Source organism: Arachis duranensis, chromosome 6, assembly GCF_000817695.3.
Source record: "Arachis duranensis cultivar V14167 chromosome 6, aradu.V14167.gnm2.J7QH, whole genome shotgun sequence".
NCBI classification, from domain to species: domain Eukaryota; kingdom Viridiplantae; phylum Streptophyta; class Magnoliopsida; order Fabales; family Fabaceae; genus Arachis; species Arachis duranensis.
Genome location: NC_029777.3, coordinates 92,887,441 through 92,906,856, shown reverse-complemented (window position 1 = coordinate 92,906,856; position 19,416 = coordinate 92,887,441). Strand labels below are relative to the sequence as shown.

Sequence of the window (19,416 nt, the reverse complement as noted above, 5' to 3'; positions counted from 1 at the left end):
TCTTATATATTTAATTTGTTATATTTCTAGTCACCCAAAAAAATGTTATATTTCTGAAGAAAAGGGAATCTCATTTAAAAAAAAAAAAATTAAATAGCCAAATACTTATATATAACGTGAGATAAGATTCACATCTTTCTGAACCCTGTTACCCGCAAAGGTTTAGGGTTTCGTTGTTGCACATCACACTTTACCACAACGATGGCGTGCACGGTTGATTTCCGGTGCCTCGACGAGGGTTTCGGCGGCAAAACGTACAAGCGCAAGCGCGAACAGTCCAAACCCCAAGCTGACGCCGAAGACGGCATCAACACGAACACCAACGAAAATTGCGGCACAGTTTCAATGGAGACCGACGAAGCTGTTCCTCCACCAGCCAAGAGATCCGCCATACCTTCATCCGATGACCCGAACAAGCCGGTGTTCGGGCGGCCGACCTACGATGGAGTGATCGCCGGAAAAGTTTCGGGTCGGAAGTGGAAGCAGGCGAAGAGGCAGAGGGCTTCGTCGGTGCAGGTGAGCAGGAAGGGCACGACGTTCGAGGAGAGGGAGAGGGAGAGGATGATCAAGAAGGCGTATAGAGAGAGGATGACGGAGCTGAAGGAGGAGATTCGTGTGAACAAGGTTGAGAAGAGGAAGAAGAGGGAAGAGAGAGAGAAGAAGAAGCAGGAGAATATTTTGAGATCTGGTACCAAATTTCAGAAGATTACGAACCCTAATACGTTGAAGAGAATTGCCAATTCTAAGCAGAGGAAGCAGCTTAAGGTTGTTCCCGATGAGTTTCTCAAGAAGAAGTAGCAAACTTTTGTAATATGTACTTCTATTTGTTCCTTACCATGAGGATTTCTATAGTACCTTGAATTTTGATTTAGGATGGTGTTATTGGAAGAGAATTTTGTAACAGTTTGCTTACTTTTTTTAATATATGAAATTAGTAATTTTTGCTTCTAAGTTCTGCTACTAATTCGAGGTTGGAGATGCTATGGTCCAACACTCCAATTTGCTTCAATGCTTTATCGTTCTTAATTAGATGTTTTGTCATTGATTTAGCCCCTGTTTTGGGATTGAGAAATTTTGGCAGAAGTAAGAATAACTATAAGGTTACACAACGACCAAATTTTATTGATTTCCTTGTTGAATTGACCATGCAACAATATTGGAAGAAGATAAAATTGAATGTGAAGAACATAGGTCCGTTTGTATGCCTTCTGTAGATGATTGGTGTCGATTTTGCTAAAAATGAATGAAGTTGAAATTCACGGAAGTAATTCTCAGAATTTTTAAAGAATAAAAATTTATTGGAGATCAAAGTGCCTAATCTGAAGAAATTATTTGAGGGTCAACTGGGGTGTTTACTAAAAAATATACCCAATGAATAACAAATACATTTCACATGCATTATGCCTCTTATAGATTGAAAAATCTACATTTTAAATTTCCTGAACTGAAAGCAACTTTGGTTGAGAAACTTTCTTAAGAGACTTCTTAAGCTTAAGAATTTAAGTAGACTGATTGTTTTTCTCCATATTACAAAAACCTACACCTACACCCACACCTAACCCTTCTTTCATAACTGTTTGCAGGGGAACGTGAACAGAGGTGTTTGATGGAAAAGAAAGTGAATAATGTGGATAGGGCCTTCCATTATGTGTATAAGATGCAAATGCAAGTGACTTGGATATTTTGATATGTTTATGGCTGGTGTTGTTTTTGGGTTATATATGTGGTTGAATTTGATCTGTTCATTAGTAGTGTAGTTTCTTGTTTTGTGTTAAAAATGCTTTGGCTCTATTTATCCTTGATGATTATGTTGAGCGGGATAAATATTATTCATTAGTTATTTTATTTTCTCTCAATTTCAAGTTGAAATTGTATTGAATCATTAAAAAAAAAAATCTTTTCAAAATTTAGAGTTTATAATTTAGAACTTAGAATTTAATGTTCAAAATTTTAGGGTTTAAAATTTTAGGATTTAGGATCCAAGATTTAAAATAAGATTTATATTTTAGAATATCGATATACTTGATACACTTGAAATTCTTCCTATTATATATATGGGAATATGAGGAGGGTTGGTGTCCAACTTTTTTGTCTCCTAAAATACCCTTCATTATGTATAATTCATAGAACATGTTTTCTCTAAAATTTGAATCCAATATCTTTTAGTTAAATTATAAACCACTTATCATCTCACCTAATTCAATTTTTTGTTATTTTCACAATAATTTTTTCTGTTATTTTTATACGTATTTAATAAATAAAAGAGTGAATCAATATACACGTTATTGATATACTAGTTATTACAATTAGCAAACTAACTAATATAACTGCTCTACTGTTAGTGTTAATACTAAAACGAGCAACTGATTACACATCTATGATCTAACCATAGTATTAACTATATGTTACCGTATGCCAGCAATTAGGCTCTAATTATGGTTAGTTACATGGTTAGTTAATTCTGAATAAATTCAGGTGGTTCTTTAGAAATTTCTATTAGTTTATCAGTCGTTGTAGAATCTTAATTTTTTATGATTTGGTTATAAAATCCGGCATCCTACAATAGTGCGTACATCGTAAATAAACCTGGTACTTGGCATCTTTAGAGGGGTTTCTATACGTTTATGAAACGTTGTAAACTATAGAGTTTTTAATCAGCCTAACACAATTTATGTAGAAATATTTTAAAACCCGTTGCCGTGCCGCCATTGAAGTGGCAACTAATAAGCCAATCAACCTGCAAGTCACCAACATTTATATGCAAATAAGTAAATCTTAATAGCTTACCAGCCTACCACAATTTACAAAAGTTAAAAGAAAACACAAATGAAACAAAATTTGGTATATAATAATTGGTTATAGTGAATTATATTCGTGAAACCCGCATTCACCTCTTATTGATTTGAACCAAGAATTATTGCACTGTTCTATTAAAAAGGAAAAAGAAAAATGGATGATTTCATTTTCATTTTACATAGGGGAATGCACATCTTACCAATTAAAAGCGGAGGAGGTAAAAAACAAAAGAAAGAAAGAAAGACAGACAGACAAGACACCAACAGGTTTGGTTTCCAACATTCAAATTTCCAGGGTCACTATGTTTCCGTAAGGGTCACTTTCTCTTTTCTCCTTTAAATAAGCCCAACATATCTCAACCTCGGATTCCACTTGTAAATATAGTTCATAAGATTTCTCCGTCTTTCAGCACATGCTCCTACGTGTCAAACAAACATAAAATATATCTATATATAAATTTTATCTGCCATAGTCAATATCATATAAATTTTTTATGTACTCATTTTATCTCGTATATTAGACTAACAAATCACACATTGAATAATTACCACCAAATTTCATGGCTTGAGCATACCTTCAGTTTCAATTGGTTTTCCAAAATAATAATAGAAACGGCCAGGAACTTTAGGCAAGAATGCAGGCATATGTACTTATTGATTTGCCACCTCACCGGTAGCATCAGTCCTAAACTTTAAAAATGTCAGGGACATAAATAAGAATTTAGTTTTGATATGCGGTTTACGAAGATTTTATGTGTATCCAAATATGTAATTATATGTGTAAGATGGCATCTATAGAAGGTTGAATAAATATAACGATATAGTTTACAAATACTAAGTTGTGACTCTTAATGTAATATGAATCATGCCACACAATGAACAACTAAATTTAAAAGGAAAATAAAAAAATGGAGATACCTCAAAGGGATAGACTCAGCTGTGAGCTTCTCTATTAGAGACTTGAATAAAGGAATGTTGACCAAGTCATCATAATCAAGAACAACCTGAAAAGACCAACGCGGGTTGGTGTTAACCTAAGTCCATGTTCAAGGCATCAACAGAAGATGTAGAATGAAATTAAAGAATGAATGTATTATATATCAGGAAACTCTTGACAAGAATGTTTTATGTAGGTGACGTATTTCCTGTGTTCTAACTATTATACAAGACTAAAACATTGTCAGAAATATGAGAAGCTCATAGTTCTCATAAATCTTTAGGACTATTCAGTAATTTAAAATGAAAATGTTTATGTTTAGAGTTTAGTGATAGGTCATCAAATTAAATTCTTCTATTCAGTAATATATAAAAGAAAATGTTAAATATATTCCTTCCCACTAATTGCAAAGCCTTCATTATCCGATCCTCTCCCCATTCAAATACACATGCAAAAAGTTCAGGGTGCAATTTTTATCTGCTATGCATCTTACATTGAATTTTTTGAATAATGTAGTATCACAGTATTTAAACTTCTTCAGTTAACACTTAACAGTCACGTGAAAAGTCAAAATCCTTGAAGTATAAGATAACATTAATGAATCAAAATTAAATCCTACCATCATCCATAAACAATATGGTCATGCTTTTGTCTCCATGACAAGCACTTGAAGGGCACAATCACTTTGTAAAGTAAAATGATTATAGCTCGGCAAAGATCCAAGCTTACCTCAGCAAGATCATCTTCTCCAACAGTACCAAAAGGTACTATTTTAGCTCCGAATCAAGCTGCCATTCTAACAAACTCAGATTGTTCAGGCCAGAATAACTTGTATTCTTCACCCTGAAAATCATTAAAATGTTCAGTATATGTTTAATGCAAATATCCAAATATGCATTACCATATTAGCAAATATCCAAGTCTTACAAAGGTAAGTATCTAATTGAATAACAATGTAAAACCCTTACACTATCAAATAAACTCAAATAAATGTTTCTCAGTATACTGAGTTAGTGACAACTCATTCAATTCACATTTTCATACGCTCTTTCATGTCCAAGATGGATACAAGCTAGAACAGAGGGAGTAAAACGAGCAATTGTTTCAATATGAAAGATGGCAATAACTTGTTGCCAAAAAAAGAAAACTACATATTGGAATTTACCTTCCTGTGAAGAGCCTCGCGCATCCCTCCAGGATATAATAAGATATGAGACTTGGAAGACAAAAGCTTGAATAGGTTAGTTGCAGCAACAGGAACAGCACCCATAACTCTGAAAGAATCAAAAGAAGCTAAATCTGGCAGTAGTCCAGCATCATTTCTCCTAAACATCAATGGATGTCCTATCCCTCGACAAGGATATCTCTTAGGTCAAAATTCGAGAAACTAATGGCCCGAGTTCAATTCCAAGCAGCATGTGATACCCAACATATATAACAGGTCCCTCTGAAGGAAGTCCAGCAAGGCCCTTTACAATTGTTCCATCCTCCAAAGTTGACAACATTACAGGACTTGTCAGAGTGTTCAATAGCCTGCAAGCATTATAAGTGAAAGGGGACATGATTGCAACTCCTATTAATTAATAAAATAAAAAGAAAAGAAAAGAAGATGAATCAAGAAAGCATGGCTGCACATCTGAAGATATAGCATAGATACATGATTTGACCAACTAAGATATTAGCAAGTTCAATCAAGTTTCCTACTTTGGAGTACCATATATATTTCTGATAGATTTTAAACTTTATCTCATATAGCATGAATATATACTCACCAAGACATCAACTTGACATGACAAGCTTGTTTAAACACTGCAGACTTGTTACCTGTGTTGATGCCTTATATGATCAACTTTATCATAATATTTACCTGTAAGAGTTCAGTACTTCTTTGAATTCTGTAGGCATTGGCGGTATATAATCTGATACATAATCATGCTTCTTTACACAGCGTTAGAAAGAAGTTCCCTTGATGACTGTTACCCGGTCAATGTTGCCTTCCTGCTAGCGGAAAACAGAGGCACCATATTAGGATCCATTAAGACTTTCCATAACATATTAGATATATTTACTCCACAAGTACCAGAACGTTAGATGAAGAAAAACAGCAATGGAGGGAATCATACCAGGAATAGGAAATGTCCACTGTCTGCAAATTTACATAGCTCAGAGTTAGATAATAACTTACATAGCCTTTCGCCTTCCTCTTTGCTAGGTAGTAATTCGTCTTTTTCACTAAGGACAAATGATGAACCTCAGTTTCAGTTTCCACATTCCAGAAAACATAAAGGTGCACCAATATTGAAGAATGAACAGAAGTCAAGCATTTCAGTAAACTTAGTTAATCTCAAGTGTTTTCATCAAGATAATGTTTTCAAAGTAAAAATCTGTCAACAAAGTTTTTACTTTTTTTATAATTTTATTGAAAAAGAAAAGCATTTCTGCTAAGTAAACACGAAGTTATAAGTTAACAAAGTACGTATGATCCTAAATTACGACTGATATGAGATTGACAGTGTCAAAGAGTATGAACCTGGATAGTATCAAAGCCTGAGCTTTTACAGCATGAAGGCATGAGTTGGCATATGCAGAAGCTGATCTAAGCAGCTTCAGCTTCCACAGAAGTGTTTCTTTTGGTAATATATCAGCAAGAGCCTAAATCTCTCAACAATAGACTTTCAATATTCTTAAGTGAAAAGAAAGCTCAATCTGAGAACTCAGAAGCCCGGATAAAAAAAATACAGGCATGTTCATCATGTGTTCCTGAAAACTTCAGGATGACCAACTTTTACGAAGTTTTATTTAAGAATAAGAAGTAAACAAGCAACATGATTTTGAATTGCAACCTACCACTACCAGTAGTCCCTACAGGAGCAGATTCCATCTCTGAAATGATGGAACCTACTTGAATCTCTCACTGTGATTTCCCTACCAACTATCTTGGATATTGCCTTGATTGCAGCATGGCAATTTGTACAAGCTCTTATATTCTTCATTACTACAATCGGTGACCCTTCTGAGGTGCTGATCAGTGCATATGCAATGGCAATGCGTTCACTGTGATATTTAAGGGATTCTGCCTTCAGTTCGTTATCCTCATTGTGAAGGGCACAGCTTAAGTCAGGCTTGTACCCTTCTTTCTCCATTTGCTCCTCCAGATCATCAAGCTTCCTTGTGATCTCTTTCATTTGTGGGTGAGACTTGTTATTTGCTGAAAAAATATGAGTTTTGTGTTTGATCTCGACCCAACTGTAAGCCGGCACTTTTCTAATTCCTCGGCTTCTCATGGCCGTCTTCACCTTCCCTACATTTTCCCATTCACCAACTTCTGCATATATATTGGCCATGCTAACATATGGAGCAGCATCTCTGAGCTCCTTCATGCTAAATAATTGGTCTGCTGCTTTCTTTGCCAACTCTTGATTTTTATGGATTCTGCAGGAGTTTAGAACCGATGACCACATTATTTCATCAGGTTCAAAAGGCATCTGAGCCATCATTTTCACTGCCTCCTCGAATCTCCCACTCCGACAAAGCATATCGACCATTGAAGTATAATGCTCTCGTTTAGGAGTAACTTCATATATTTGAGTCATGGAGTTGAAGTATTGCAATCCTTCTTCAACTAGACCACAATGGCTGCATGCACAAAGCACACTAAGGAAACTAACAGCATTTGGTTTCAGACCTGAATGAACCATTTGTTCAAATGACCTAAGAGTATTTTCACCATCTCCATTTTGTGCATAAGCTGAAATCAGTGCATTCCAGGAGACTGAATTCCTAACTGGCATCTCTTGAAACATTTGAAGTGCATTTTCGATGGATCCACATTTCGCATACATGTCAAGCAGTGCACTCCCAGAAAATACATTTGAAAGGCATCCTGATCTAATTATGTGCGAGTGTAACTGCTTTCCCAGAGCCTGTGAGGCTAAATTTGCACAGGCTTTTAGGATGCTGGCATAGGTAGCTGCATCTGCAGTCTTTTCAGCTCTTTGCATCTCAATGAATAGCTTTATACCTTCTTCAGGGTGTCCCTTCTGAACATTACCCGAGATCAGAGCTGTCCATGGAACTGAACTTTGAAGAGCCAAATTTGCAAAAATCCTATTTGCTTCCCCAAATCTGTCACATTTAGCATACATGTCAACCAAAGAATTCCCAATCATATCGTCTGAAATGGCTGCTGTTACAATAGCCTGGGAATGAATTTGCCTACCCATTTCCAGGTTCGATGCATTTGCAGCCATGCTCAGCAACGTAGCATATGGGAATTGCCTTCTGTTAAATCTAGTGAGGTGTAACTCCCTGAATAGTTCAATAGATTCTTTGAATCTTCCGTTCCACACATAACATGTGATAAGTACATTGTAAGAGATGCCATCCAACTCTGGCATCTCATTAAAAAGTTTCTGTGCTTCAGCAACCCGGTCATGCTTCGAGTAGAAATCAAGCAAAGCATTTGCCACGAACACATTCCACACAAAATTAGTCTTCAGCAGAAGACTGTGAACCTGTTGCCCAAATTCTATATCATCCAACTGTATCCCGCAACACAAAACTGTAGCAAAAGTAAATTCTGTAGGCTTAAACTCCAAATCCTGCATCCTGAAGAACAGGTTTAAGGCCTCCTGATTCAACCTCTCTTTCGAATACCCTGCCATTAATGCATTGTAAGTGACAGAATCCTTCATAGGCATGTGCTCAAACAGCTGACAAGCTAACCCAAGGCTGCGGGTTTTACAGTAAGAATCAAGCAATGAGTTGGAAACTACCATGGCCGAATTATGCCCCAACTTAACGACATAGGCATGAACCTGGGTTACTTCATTGACAGAATTGAACTCAGTGAACCCAGATAAGAGAGTGGAAAATGTAACATAATCTGGTTCAACTCCATGCCTACACATCTCAACAAAAAGACCAAAGGCTTCACGAAACCTATTGTTTTGAGCATAGCCGCCAATCAGCATTGTCCAGGAAACAGCATTGCGATCATCCATGCCATCAAACAAGTTAGTTGCAGTGGCAAGATCGCCAGATTGTATGTAACCCATGATCATCATGTTAGCAGAGAAGGTGTTTCTGTGAGGCATTCCGTCGAACAGCTTCCGAGCACGGCGCAATTCGCCCCGTTGAACACAGGCCCTGATCAGGAAATTGAAACGGCATGTTTGGGGCATGAAGCCTGTCTTGATGATGGAAGCGTCTATGGGGGTTCGGACATGAAGGTGCAGTTTTGGATGTGTCAATTTGGCAAAGCTTCGGCATGAGATTTTCTTGGTACATGCTTTCATGTCATTACGGGAAGAAAAGAAACAACTCAAACTACTAAGGGTCAGGATTCATTCAATGCCCACCCATAAATAATTTCAAATGTACCCCCCCAAACATTCCCTTTTAGCAAATTCCTCAACATACCCCTATTGTTGATAAAATTGTTCCAATAACTGAATTTCTGCTGTCTGTAGCAAGCTTATAGACCAAAAGCATTAAGTGAAGAACATATTTTCACCTTTATAACTGCATTGATTCCTCTGTGCGTTACTTTGTATTATCAATATCTCGCCATCTGCAGAAGAGCAACAACTTTAATCTTCTGATCTTATACAACTCAAGAACTCACACATGCAAGGAGAAAAAGGGGATTAAAATATCAATAAGTGCACTGTAAGTTCCAGATTTCTGGCTCCTAGTTATTGAGAAACTGTCTCCCAGTTGATCCACAAAAACGTCTAAGTCAGACAGTTAGACCAACTGCTTAGGTATAATGGTGTATTATATTAATAAATTAATTCTTGAACACAATTAAAAGAATCTAATATAACAGGTTTATCACAATATAATTTTTGTTATTTTTTAACTTATTTACTAACTACCTTTTGCTTGCTAATAAATTAATCTCTGTGTAGAATAATAAAGGATTAGACAACAAAAGATGAGGATATGCAACATAGCACACAAATGACAAAGTAGCCATTTGTAAATCTAGGATTGCGAAGTTGCGAACAGATCCCCATTTAACTAATATCACCTGACATTTCAAATACTAATTTCAATAAACGTTTGATATTTTTGTTAAAATAACTCATAAATAATAACTCACCAGATCCATTTAGAACAAGGATGCTTGAACTGACCCAGCATTGAACCGGTCAAGTGAGAGGTTCAATGGTCCAACCGGTGTCAAACTATGGTTGAACCGGTTTAATTAAATATACAATAAAATCATTAAAAATTCAATATACAATTTCAAATATTCAAATTCAATGTTTTCTAAACTAATAAAATTCAAAATTTTACCATTTCACATGGTAACTTGTTCATATTTTATCATTAAAAATTCACAATAATTTTTTTAATTAACTTCTAAACTGTAATCAAGCTCAATTGCTTGACAATCAAGATAAGCACTCCAAGAGAATCAGAAGAGAATGGTGATGAGCACAAGAAAGAAGAGAGGAATTCTTGTTATATAAGAAACAAAGAAATGATTTCAAAGACATATCTCTTTTTACGTTACTTGGTTTGCTGCTCTTACTTTTTAGAATTATATTATTTTGATTTCACCTCCATTTTTTTTTTTTGTCCAAGAACACAGCGCAGGGGAAGGACTCTTTTAAAGTAAGGTTGAGAAATTAGCATACTGCTTGCCTTATTCCTTCCCTTTTTAGTACAATGCCACCCTTTTTATTAGGAAATCTTTTTAGAAAGTGTTTATTTATTAAAATAAAACAACTAGAGATTTTGCAATTGAAATTAGAATTGAGAACAGAATTATTGAGGATCAATACACACGGATCATATTATTTTGAACTAAAAACCGAATAACTAACTAACCAAGTGTCTAACTACTCTTCTATCATTCTTTCTTGAACCGAATCTTGTTCGATTACATTTGTATCCTCAATACTAATCAAGTATTCAACAAAAACTCAGAATCCAAAATCTTCTCAGCATCCAAAGCCAGAGAATCCAAAACCAAAAAATCTAAGCAAAGAATCCAAACTAAATTCAGAATCACATCAGCAACAATCCCAACTCAGAACACAAAATTAATTCAGAAAATCATCAACTCAGAATAACAAAATTATTTCAGGAAATTTAACAAAACACCACCAGCCATCATCCATCAAAATTTAACAAAATAAGCAAAAATTAACAAAAAAACTCAGAATCAGATTTCAGCAACTCAGAATCAGTAAAATTAACAAAATAAGCAAACATAAATACCAGCGGCGAGAGAGGAAGGGAAGCGACGGCGAGGAAGGAAAGGAAGTGAGCTCGGACACAGAGAGAGGAAGAGAGAGAGGGCTCGAAGACAGAGGCTTCACGAAGAGGACAGAGAAGACGAGTTCAGGGCCGACGACGACGACGACGGAGACTGGCTTGACGACGAGGACAGAGACGGCGACGCCAACAGCTCCGTATCGACCTTCTAGCGACGTCGAGGAGAAGCGTATCCAAGAGAAGAGAGCCGAGCAGACCTTCGAGAGGCGACGACGGCAACTTCTGGCTGTCACCGCCGGCGGCGATAGTGGTGGCGTTCTGAGGTTTGAAGGTGGCTGCAACTCTGAGCCTGTGATAGGGTTTGTATCATCGTTTGTGAGAGAGAAAAAGGAGGGCGGGGTTTTCTGGGTTTTTTTTTTTAAAAAATTAAAACTGGAAATCCTTAAAAAATCCGTCCGGTTCAACCGATTTACCAGTTAATTGTCGTTTTGACTGGTTTTTTCACCGATTTTTTTATCAAATAGTTTTTTTTTTTTACTTCCGTCCAACCAATAAAAAATCAATTTTTGGTTAATGATTGAACCAGTCTATCGATTCAATTTTTAGAACTATATTTACAACTAGACGAAAATTCCTCTTAAAGACATATTTCTACACAATTTAAGGAGAGACAATAAGTGTTTGAAAAATCATTCATATTTGCTACATATTCAAGCCTTATTGCCATCCAAATCCAATCAAGTAGTCCAACACCAACAAAAAATCACTTTTATTAAAAGAGCGTATAACACGTGCTCGAAATCCTCAAAAAAGGTTATATCTCGCTTCGCGCTCTAATATGAAAAAGTATTCATATTTCCTACTCAAAATTGCAACAAAAGAATTTGAAATCTCTATCAAAAAATTTTTGAATTCTCTACGAAAACTACAGAAAAATTCGGTGTTGCGTTTGAGATCATCAACAAAAAACACAGAAAAAGAACAATAAAGATTCCTCAAGATACTGACAAAACTACTTGGTTTGGTTTAGAGTTTAGTGGATCGAGTTCGTTCATTTAGTAGATCAAGTTTCTCTTATTCAATTTTTTCTTGTTTTTCTCTGTAACTATGGCATCGAATGAAACTGTAGTAGTTTTGCTGCATTTTAATTGAGGTTCATTTGATTTCGTTTTATTAAGTAATTTTGGTTTATTAAGTAATTTTAGTTAATTTCTTAGTTTAATTGAGATTTATTTGGTTTTATTTTGCTTGAATTTACTAAATTTGTTCATGTGTGCTTATTTAGTTAGTTATAACTTTGATATTTGTCAGTTGTAAACACTTGAATAATTTATAATAAAATACAATTTTTCTTACAGTATATATGTTGGTTGTGATTTTTTTATCACTCATTAGTTATTATTCTAATAGTATTTTGTCAAGGGATATATTTAGTATTTGATAATTATTTTTGTTCTCTTTTTTAATGAATGTTAGGACAATTTTTTTTTATATCGTAATATTTTGCTAATATTTTTATTGGTTTTGATAAAAAATTTCGGTTTATTTCAAGAAAAATGATATCATGTGTCATGTCTTTTGCTAGGGTTTTCATTTTTTTTTGTAAGGTTCTTCGTTCATGAAAACTGTGTTGTTAGCTATATGAAGTAGTTCTTTACTCTAATAATTTGAGCATTTTCATATCAAAAAGTGCTGCTTGGATATCTTCAATCGGATTTACTAATAGTTGCTAATTATGTAAGTATATTTTAGTGAAACTTTGGGATTATTTTAATATTCATAGTCAATTAAGTACTATACTTTTTGTGATGGCATAGTAAACTTTATCTTTCACCATAGCCTTGTTATGTTTCACATAATGGTAGAGAAGCATGATTTGTGTACAATGCATAATTCTTGTCAAGTGATATGTTTAGTACTTGTAACTACTTTTTTCTTCTTTTTTAGTGAAGGTTAGGATATAATTTTTTTTATCGTAACATTTTGTTAATATTTTTATTGGTTCTAATTTTTTCTGGTGTTACCATTAAATAATTTAAGTTCGTTTCTTAGATTATTTGAGGTTATTTGAATCCAGAAATGAATTCGATGTATTTGTATTGATGATCGAGTCTTTTTGATTGTTTGTTTAAATTTGACTTAATTTTGATTCATTTGTGAATTAATTGAGGTTCATTTGATGCTGCTGCTAATAGGGGTGACAAACGGGTCTAAACCCGCCGGGGCGGCCCGCGTAACCCGCCAAAAAAGGCAAGTTGAGCTGGAAAATTGGGACCGCCAAATAGCAAAAGCCCGCCTAATTCGCACCACTTAAACCGCGGGCTTTGGCGGGACGGGGCGGGCTTCCCTGCCGGGCTTAGTATTTTTTTGGCAAGGGATATTTTTACAATTTTTTTGCCAAAACCCAACTTCCCCCAACCTAATTTTCAAGAGAATGAAGATGAAAATTGAGTGTTTTGGATTATGTCTATTTTGTTTTAGAGACAATATTTATAGTTATGTTATGTTTATTTTGCTTTGGGAACAATATTTATAATTATGTTTTAGATGAAAACTTGGTTTATAATTATGTTTATTAGATATTTATAATTACAAAGATTTTAATGTTTGTGAATATAAAAATTATAATTTGTTTATACTTTTAGAAATTATAATAGTTAAAAGTAAAAAATAGAAGAGATTTTTTATTACAGCTAAAATGACAAAGAAGACCATCTCAAAAAAAGGAAAAGACACTTTATGATGTAAACATATACACATTAAATCAACTTTATTTTTGTAATATAAATATATCATCTGACATAATTTTTCAAATCCTTATAGAAAACTCACGATTTAAGATGCTCAATGAGAACGATAGCTGACGTATTCGCTTACATGAGTGATCGAAAGAAAGCTATCGTCGAGGAAATGGAGTTTGGTGTACTCAGACATATCCCATCATTGAATGTCTCGCACAGAATTGATACTTTCCTTCGAACTCTATAAAGGATCCTTAGAGACACGCTATGAAAAAATCTACATAACCCCTGCCAAGATAAGAGATGCACTGGGTCTAAATTCAAGCAGTAAAAAAAGCTTTTCTACTATATTCTATTAATAAAGTTTTGTTGTTATTTTTATATTAATTTCTTTATATTAAACTATTTCGGTGCTAGTGCAATTGTAGGGGGCTAATTTTTCTAAAAAAGTTGTGTATAAAAAACTTAATAAGGAGCAAAAGAAAATTGTTGATAGCTTCAAAGGTTTTACTTTTGTGTCTTTGACAAAATCTATGCTGGAGATGACTGTTGAAGGAGAGGAAAACCTGTTGAAATTCAAGAGGATATTCATCCTCTTTATCTAAAATTACTTTTTATTGCCGATAATAATAAGCAAAATCTCCCCAATTCATATGCCAGTTGTCCTTCATGTGGACATAATCCAAGAATGAAATAGGACGTTTCATGTGCTCAGCTTCCTGATAAAGGGGATCAAAGCCCAGAAAGCAAGAGAAAAATTTTCAGTTGAAGGTTGCGTCTTTGTATTGATGATTATCTATTTTTATGAATCGATGTTCGCTGACGCAGCAGCAGATGATACTCCCGGACCACAATGGGTAGCGTATTGGACACAGAAGAGGTTGGTTGACAGGATTGCCTTTAAGGCAAAGAATGAAATGGTAATTAACTAAAAGAAAATATTCCCCTTAAAATTTCAGTTTAGTTGTTTCTAGATTATTCTGCTAACTAAATAAGTTTCTATTTTAGGGCATCGTAAAAAGAGCAGAACTGAGAGGGGAAGAGAAAGAAGGAAAGAAGGGAAAAATGAAAGGAAAAAAAGAAGAAAGAAAAAAAACTTGTCATCTTGCATTTGTCTTCGAAAGAAGAAACTGATTCCGAATATAAGTATACTTCTCACCATGACTTATTAAAAACTATCTATTTATTTAAAGTTATATATTGTTATTTTAACAAAAAAAATTTGTATGTATTACAGAGAAGAAGAAGAAATACAAAAAACACCACCAAAAAAACGAAAACAACCACAAAGAATGGCAAAAAAAAAAGCAAAAAAAGGAAAGTTGTTCAACTGGATTCATCTTCAAAAATCGAAACTGAATCCGAATATGACTAAGATTCAGAAATTATTATTTTATTATTATAAATATATATTCTATTTTTATTTTAATAAATACTGATGATCTACTCTAATAAAAAATTAATTCTTGTTTCTCTGCTTGTTTTTGAACATGGAATGTTTGTTGCAATCAATTAAAAATTTTAGTTCATTTTTTTTGAATTAAGGTTCATCCTGGTTTTAAATCAAAATTTTTTGTATGAATTGTCAAAAGAAAAGAAATAGAGGAGATAACTAAAAAAAAGAAAAGAAATAGAAAAAAGAATGAAGAAAAAAAAATGACAGTCCTGCAAAAACAAAAATTGCTCAGACTAAAATACAAAGAAATTATCGCGACTCGACAGACACGCGCCATGACTCATCACAGACGTAAGATTCAGTTTCTTATATAAAGTTCTTTTTCTTTTTCTGCTAAATTTTTCTAAAACCTGATGTACTTTCTTTGGTTTTACTAAATAATAATTTTTTTGCTTAGACTGCCAGCTGTAAATTTGGGCAGTGAAAATAAACCTGTATTTCGAAACAAACAAGCTTGGAAGGGTTTGTAAATGCACCAAACAACACCATGTAATTTTCTTAACATTTATTTACTTCTTTTGCTTTTAATTGGAATATATTGGTTGATAATTTCAATTTCGTATCTTTTTTTTTTAGAAAAAATACCACTTAATTTCCTATTAGATTTTTTACAAAAAAATGACATGAAAAAAAAAAACATAGTTTACAACCTGCAACTTTGTAAGTTTATATACTTATATTGTTCTATTAAATTTAGGTAATAATAATTTTTTTAATTATTGACACGAAATTTTATTTACTATGAGTTGCCTAACAGCTGATCGCGAAGAACAAATTCTTGTAGTTCGAAAACAAATTCAATCTCAACTTCTAGATAGGTGAGTTTTTCAATTTATTTTTATATTTTAATTAATGTGCAGATTTCATTTAGTGTAAATTTTCAATTTACTTTATTGGATGTTAACTCCTTTCTTGTTTACCTTCATTAGAGTTCCTATTGCAATTGCTCTTCCAAATTCTCTTGAGGAAGAGCTAAAACAAGAAAAAATATTTTACCTCTATCCCTTCATAACTCAAACAGAAGAAGCTTCTATTAATGAGTAAGTTCTACTTAAAATCCTTTTTATTAGTTTTGATGCTATATCATAATAATTTCGGTTCATTTCGAAACACTTTATTATGTAATCTAACTATCCCCTTAACAGCAACTCCCTGCAGAAACATTGGCAAGGGAATCAGAGCAAAAAGCTTATGTTAATGAGTAAATTTTACTTAAAATCCTTTTTATTATTTCTATTTCCATATCATAATAATTTCGGTTCATTTTGAAATACTTTATTATGTAATTCAGCAACCCTCCACAACCTTAACGGCAAGTCCCCACAAAAACTTCGACAAGAAAATTAGAGCAAGAAGCTCTTGATAATAAGTAAGTTCTATTGAAAATTCTTTTTATTAGTTTTGATGTTATATCATAATATTTTTTTATTATTTTTGAAAATTTTTCTCTGTCATTTTGCAGTCCTCCCCATCCTTAGCATTTGGAAGATGACTTTGGTGTACCTTCATTCAACTTTGGCATAAGTCTACCAAGCTCTGTCCTAACAATAACAAAAATTAAAAGTTTGATAGAGGTGGTGATAGATGCTGGGGTGGCAGCAGCATTGCAATATGCGAAAGAAAAAAGTTCGGAGCCGAGTTTAAGCACCTTTGAAAAGTACAAGACTCCGATAAAAGAAAAGAAAATAACATAACAGTTGAGAAAAAATGTTATCAGTGGATGATGCATATCAAGACTAACAAAGATGGGTCAAGCAATGAGTTCGATACCATATTCCTCTTGGACCATAAAGCTCATTTAGAAGAGAGTAGATGCCACTTCTTTTCTCTAAAACTCGCAGAACACATAAAAAATATGGTAAATTCTTCTGCTATTACACCAACATTAATGATTTTCCTAAAAAGTTATATTCCCATATATCTAATAAATTTTGGTCTTATAGGTGGTCTCTACACTGTGTATGTTTCTCAACAACAAAAAATATCAAAGATTTGATAAATAAATATACTGCGTCCCAACAGATATTGGGGTAAGCTATCATTAAAGTTTATCATTAATTTTGGTTCATTTTGATTATATATAGTATGATACAAGAAACTTATTTCAGTTCATTTTGCAGAATTCTATGTTGTCGAAACATAAGTATAAGTACATTAATCCAAATACTAAGAAGGCCTTCCAAATCAATGAATTTAAGGACTACCTACCTTTCCTGGACAAAAAAAAAACTAGCATTCCATTTATTTGTAAGTTGTGATTTCTAAAATTTTTAAATAATTCTGTCATTTGGTATCATTTAGACTGAAATATTCTATCATTGTCCAAACTTCAGTTGTTTGCACCAATTTGCCATGGAACCCATTGGTGGTTATAGATTGTTGATGTTCAGAAGAATGTCTTTCATGTACCTAAAAAAAGAAGACGTGTTTGTTGAAAGAAGAGTTTTGAATAAATTTGTTGTAATTTACATAATACATATTTTTGTTTTTCTTATGAAATCTCTTGTTTCTAGTGCTTTTGCTCTAATTAAATCATATCAATCATTTTTTGTATCTGATTGAGCATTGTTTGTGTGCTTGTTTCGGTACAATAATTATTACTGAATTGAAGTGCATTTTTTGTTTTTTGTTTTTTTTTTTCTGGTTTTGTTGTGCTTTTTATATTTGGATTTCTATCCTTTTCAAAACTCGATAGTATTCCAAATGAGGGTCTATGTTGGGGCAAAACTTTTGGAAGACAACGGAAAAGGCGTTGAAGTACTATATATTTCGATCAGTAGTCAACAAACACCATATCAATCTTCTTATTATTCTTTGCTATAGTAGTGTTATTTAATAGGTTTTACTGTGCTTTTCTGTGTCTATCCTATTAATCATATTTTACTTGCTTATTTCTTTATTAGTTGGAATTGCGGAGTATACATCATGAAATGACTAGAAATAATAGATCCCAAAAAGATCAAAAAGAAAAATATACATGTAAAAATTGAAAATAGGTAAGTATCATTAAACATAGTTGATCTTCTACTTCTAAATTAATACATATTAATAAATTTCTTTCAATTGTAGCAACAAGTTGATGCTTTCAGGCATGAATATGGTCCAACTATTCTCTTGGACAAGATAAATAAATTGAGAGACAAAGTCATTGAGGGATCTGAAGTCATAAGAATCTCAAAGCCATCTGCTACCCTCTCAAGTCCTTTTTATAGATTATCATCTAGAGATATAGAAAGTAAATATGTTCAATCTTCTAAATTGTAATAGATTTCTATTGACATTCTTAAACACTATTTTGAAAGGAATTGTAAAGAGGCAAACATTTCTTTGACTTTTTGTAAATGTTAATATATATATATATTTGAATGAATCTAGATTCACACTGAATAGATTGAATGTATTTATCAAACCTTAACAGCGGCAAAAATATAAATGAACCGAAATTTAGACACAAATGAACCAAAATTATTCTAATAAATACCTAAACTGTTTACCACAACACAATTGCAGAAACTAATTTGAAAAACAAAAAAGTGACTATTCAATAAAACATAACACAAATTAGAAATTTACCCTCATTTTTATCAAAGGAAAAAATATTATATGAGTAAAACATAAATGAACCGAAATTTATTTTACTAAACACTGAAACTTCTATCATAGTGCGCCATATCCTCTCCAGGATAATTTATATCCTGTGCATGATAAAGGCTGGAGCTTGACTGAATCATTGGTCCACCATCTAAAAAGTTCGACCGCGAAAAAAGTAAATCATATATTAGCACATGTACTAACATGCACAAACACATATTTGCCTAATCAAAAGCAAATCAATGTTACATCACTTAAAGCTGTCTTTTTTTTTCTTTAATGCATTTGCGATCTTTTTTTTCCATATTCGATCCCAATCTATTCTTGGAACGTCCTCTTGCTCTAACACGTGGGGGACTTTGAAGGTCGTTAACATCATTCAATATAGCATCTTCATGAGATAACAAACATTTACCTTTACTTTTCGCTTGATATTCTTGCATCTCAGCCATGACATTATCAAAAGCACAGTGCAGTATTCCAGTCAACTCCTCAGATTCTGACGCAAATTCACAAATATTATGCTAGCAAAATACCAAATCATCAAATCTCTTTCTTCTTGACTCCAATAAAGGCTCGTCTTAGATGCTCTTGATATGTGTGCGCCTCCTTTTTACTTTCTTACTCCAGTGTTGCAATATATATTTCGACGTCAATTTATCTACT

General features: G+C 33.5%; 3 protein-coding genes and 1 pseudogene across 4 annotated transcripts in view; 1 reads left to right on the top strand and 3 right to left on the bottom strand.

Annotated features, from left to right (window-relative positions):
• The first annotated feature begins 139 nt into the window (after nt 1–139).
• LOC107494657 (uncharacterized) lies at nt 140–951 on the top strand. Its single transcript, XM_016115697.3, has one exon. The coding sequence runs from the start codon at nt 202–204 to the stop codon at nt 796–798; it is 597 nt and encodes a 198-aa protein (XP_015971183.1). The 5' UTR covers nt 140–201; the 3' UTR covers nt 799–951.
• A 1,935-nt stretch (nt 952–2,886) lies between these two features.
• LOC127739725 (phytyl ester synthase 2, chloroplastic-like) lies at nt 2,887–6,477 on the bottom strand (annotated as a pseudogene).
• On the bottom strand, nt 6,460–11,360 carry LOC107494648 (putative pentatricopeptide repeat-containing protein At2g01510). Of its 2 annotated transcripts, none has more exons than XM_016115685.3 (3): nt 10,966–11,360; nt 6,580–9,304; nt 6,460–6,499 (listed from the first exon to the last, which is right to left on the bottom strand). In XM_016115685.3, the coding sequence occupies exon 2, from the start codon at nt 9,027–9,029 to the stop codon at nt 6,582–6,584; it is 2,448 nt and encodes an 815-aa protein (XP_015971171.1). In that variant the 5' UTR covers nt 9,030–9,304; nt 10,966–11,360; the 3' UTR covers nt 6,460–6,499; nt 6,580–6,581. The 2 variants fall into 2 exon arrangements, with proteins under 2 accessions (XP_015971171.1, XP_052118832.1); XM_052262872.1 differs by having other exon boundaries at nt 6,460–6,492.
• A 302-nt stretch (nt 11,361–11,662) lies between these two features.
• Nucleotides 11,663–19,416, bottom strand: part of LOC107494649 (light-regulated protein, chloroplastic) — a 33,588-nt gene continuing 25,834 nt past the window's right edge. The window contains exon 4 of the transcript XR_008010552.1: nt 11,663–11,672. The gene's annotated coding sequence lies outside the window, so the exon portion shown is untranslated. The remainder of the gene's footprint in view (nt 11,673–19,416) is intronic.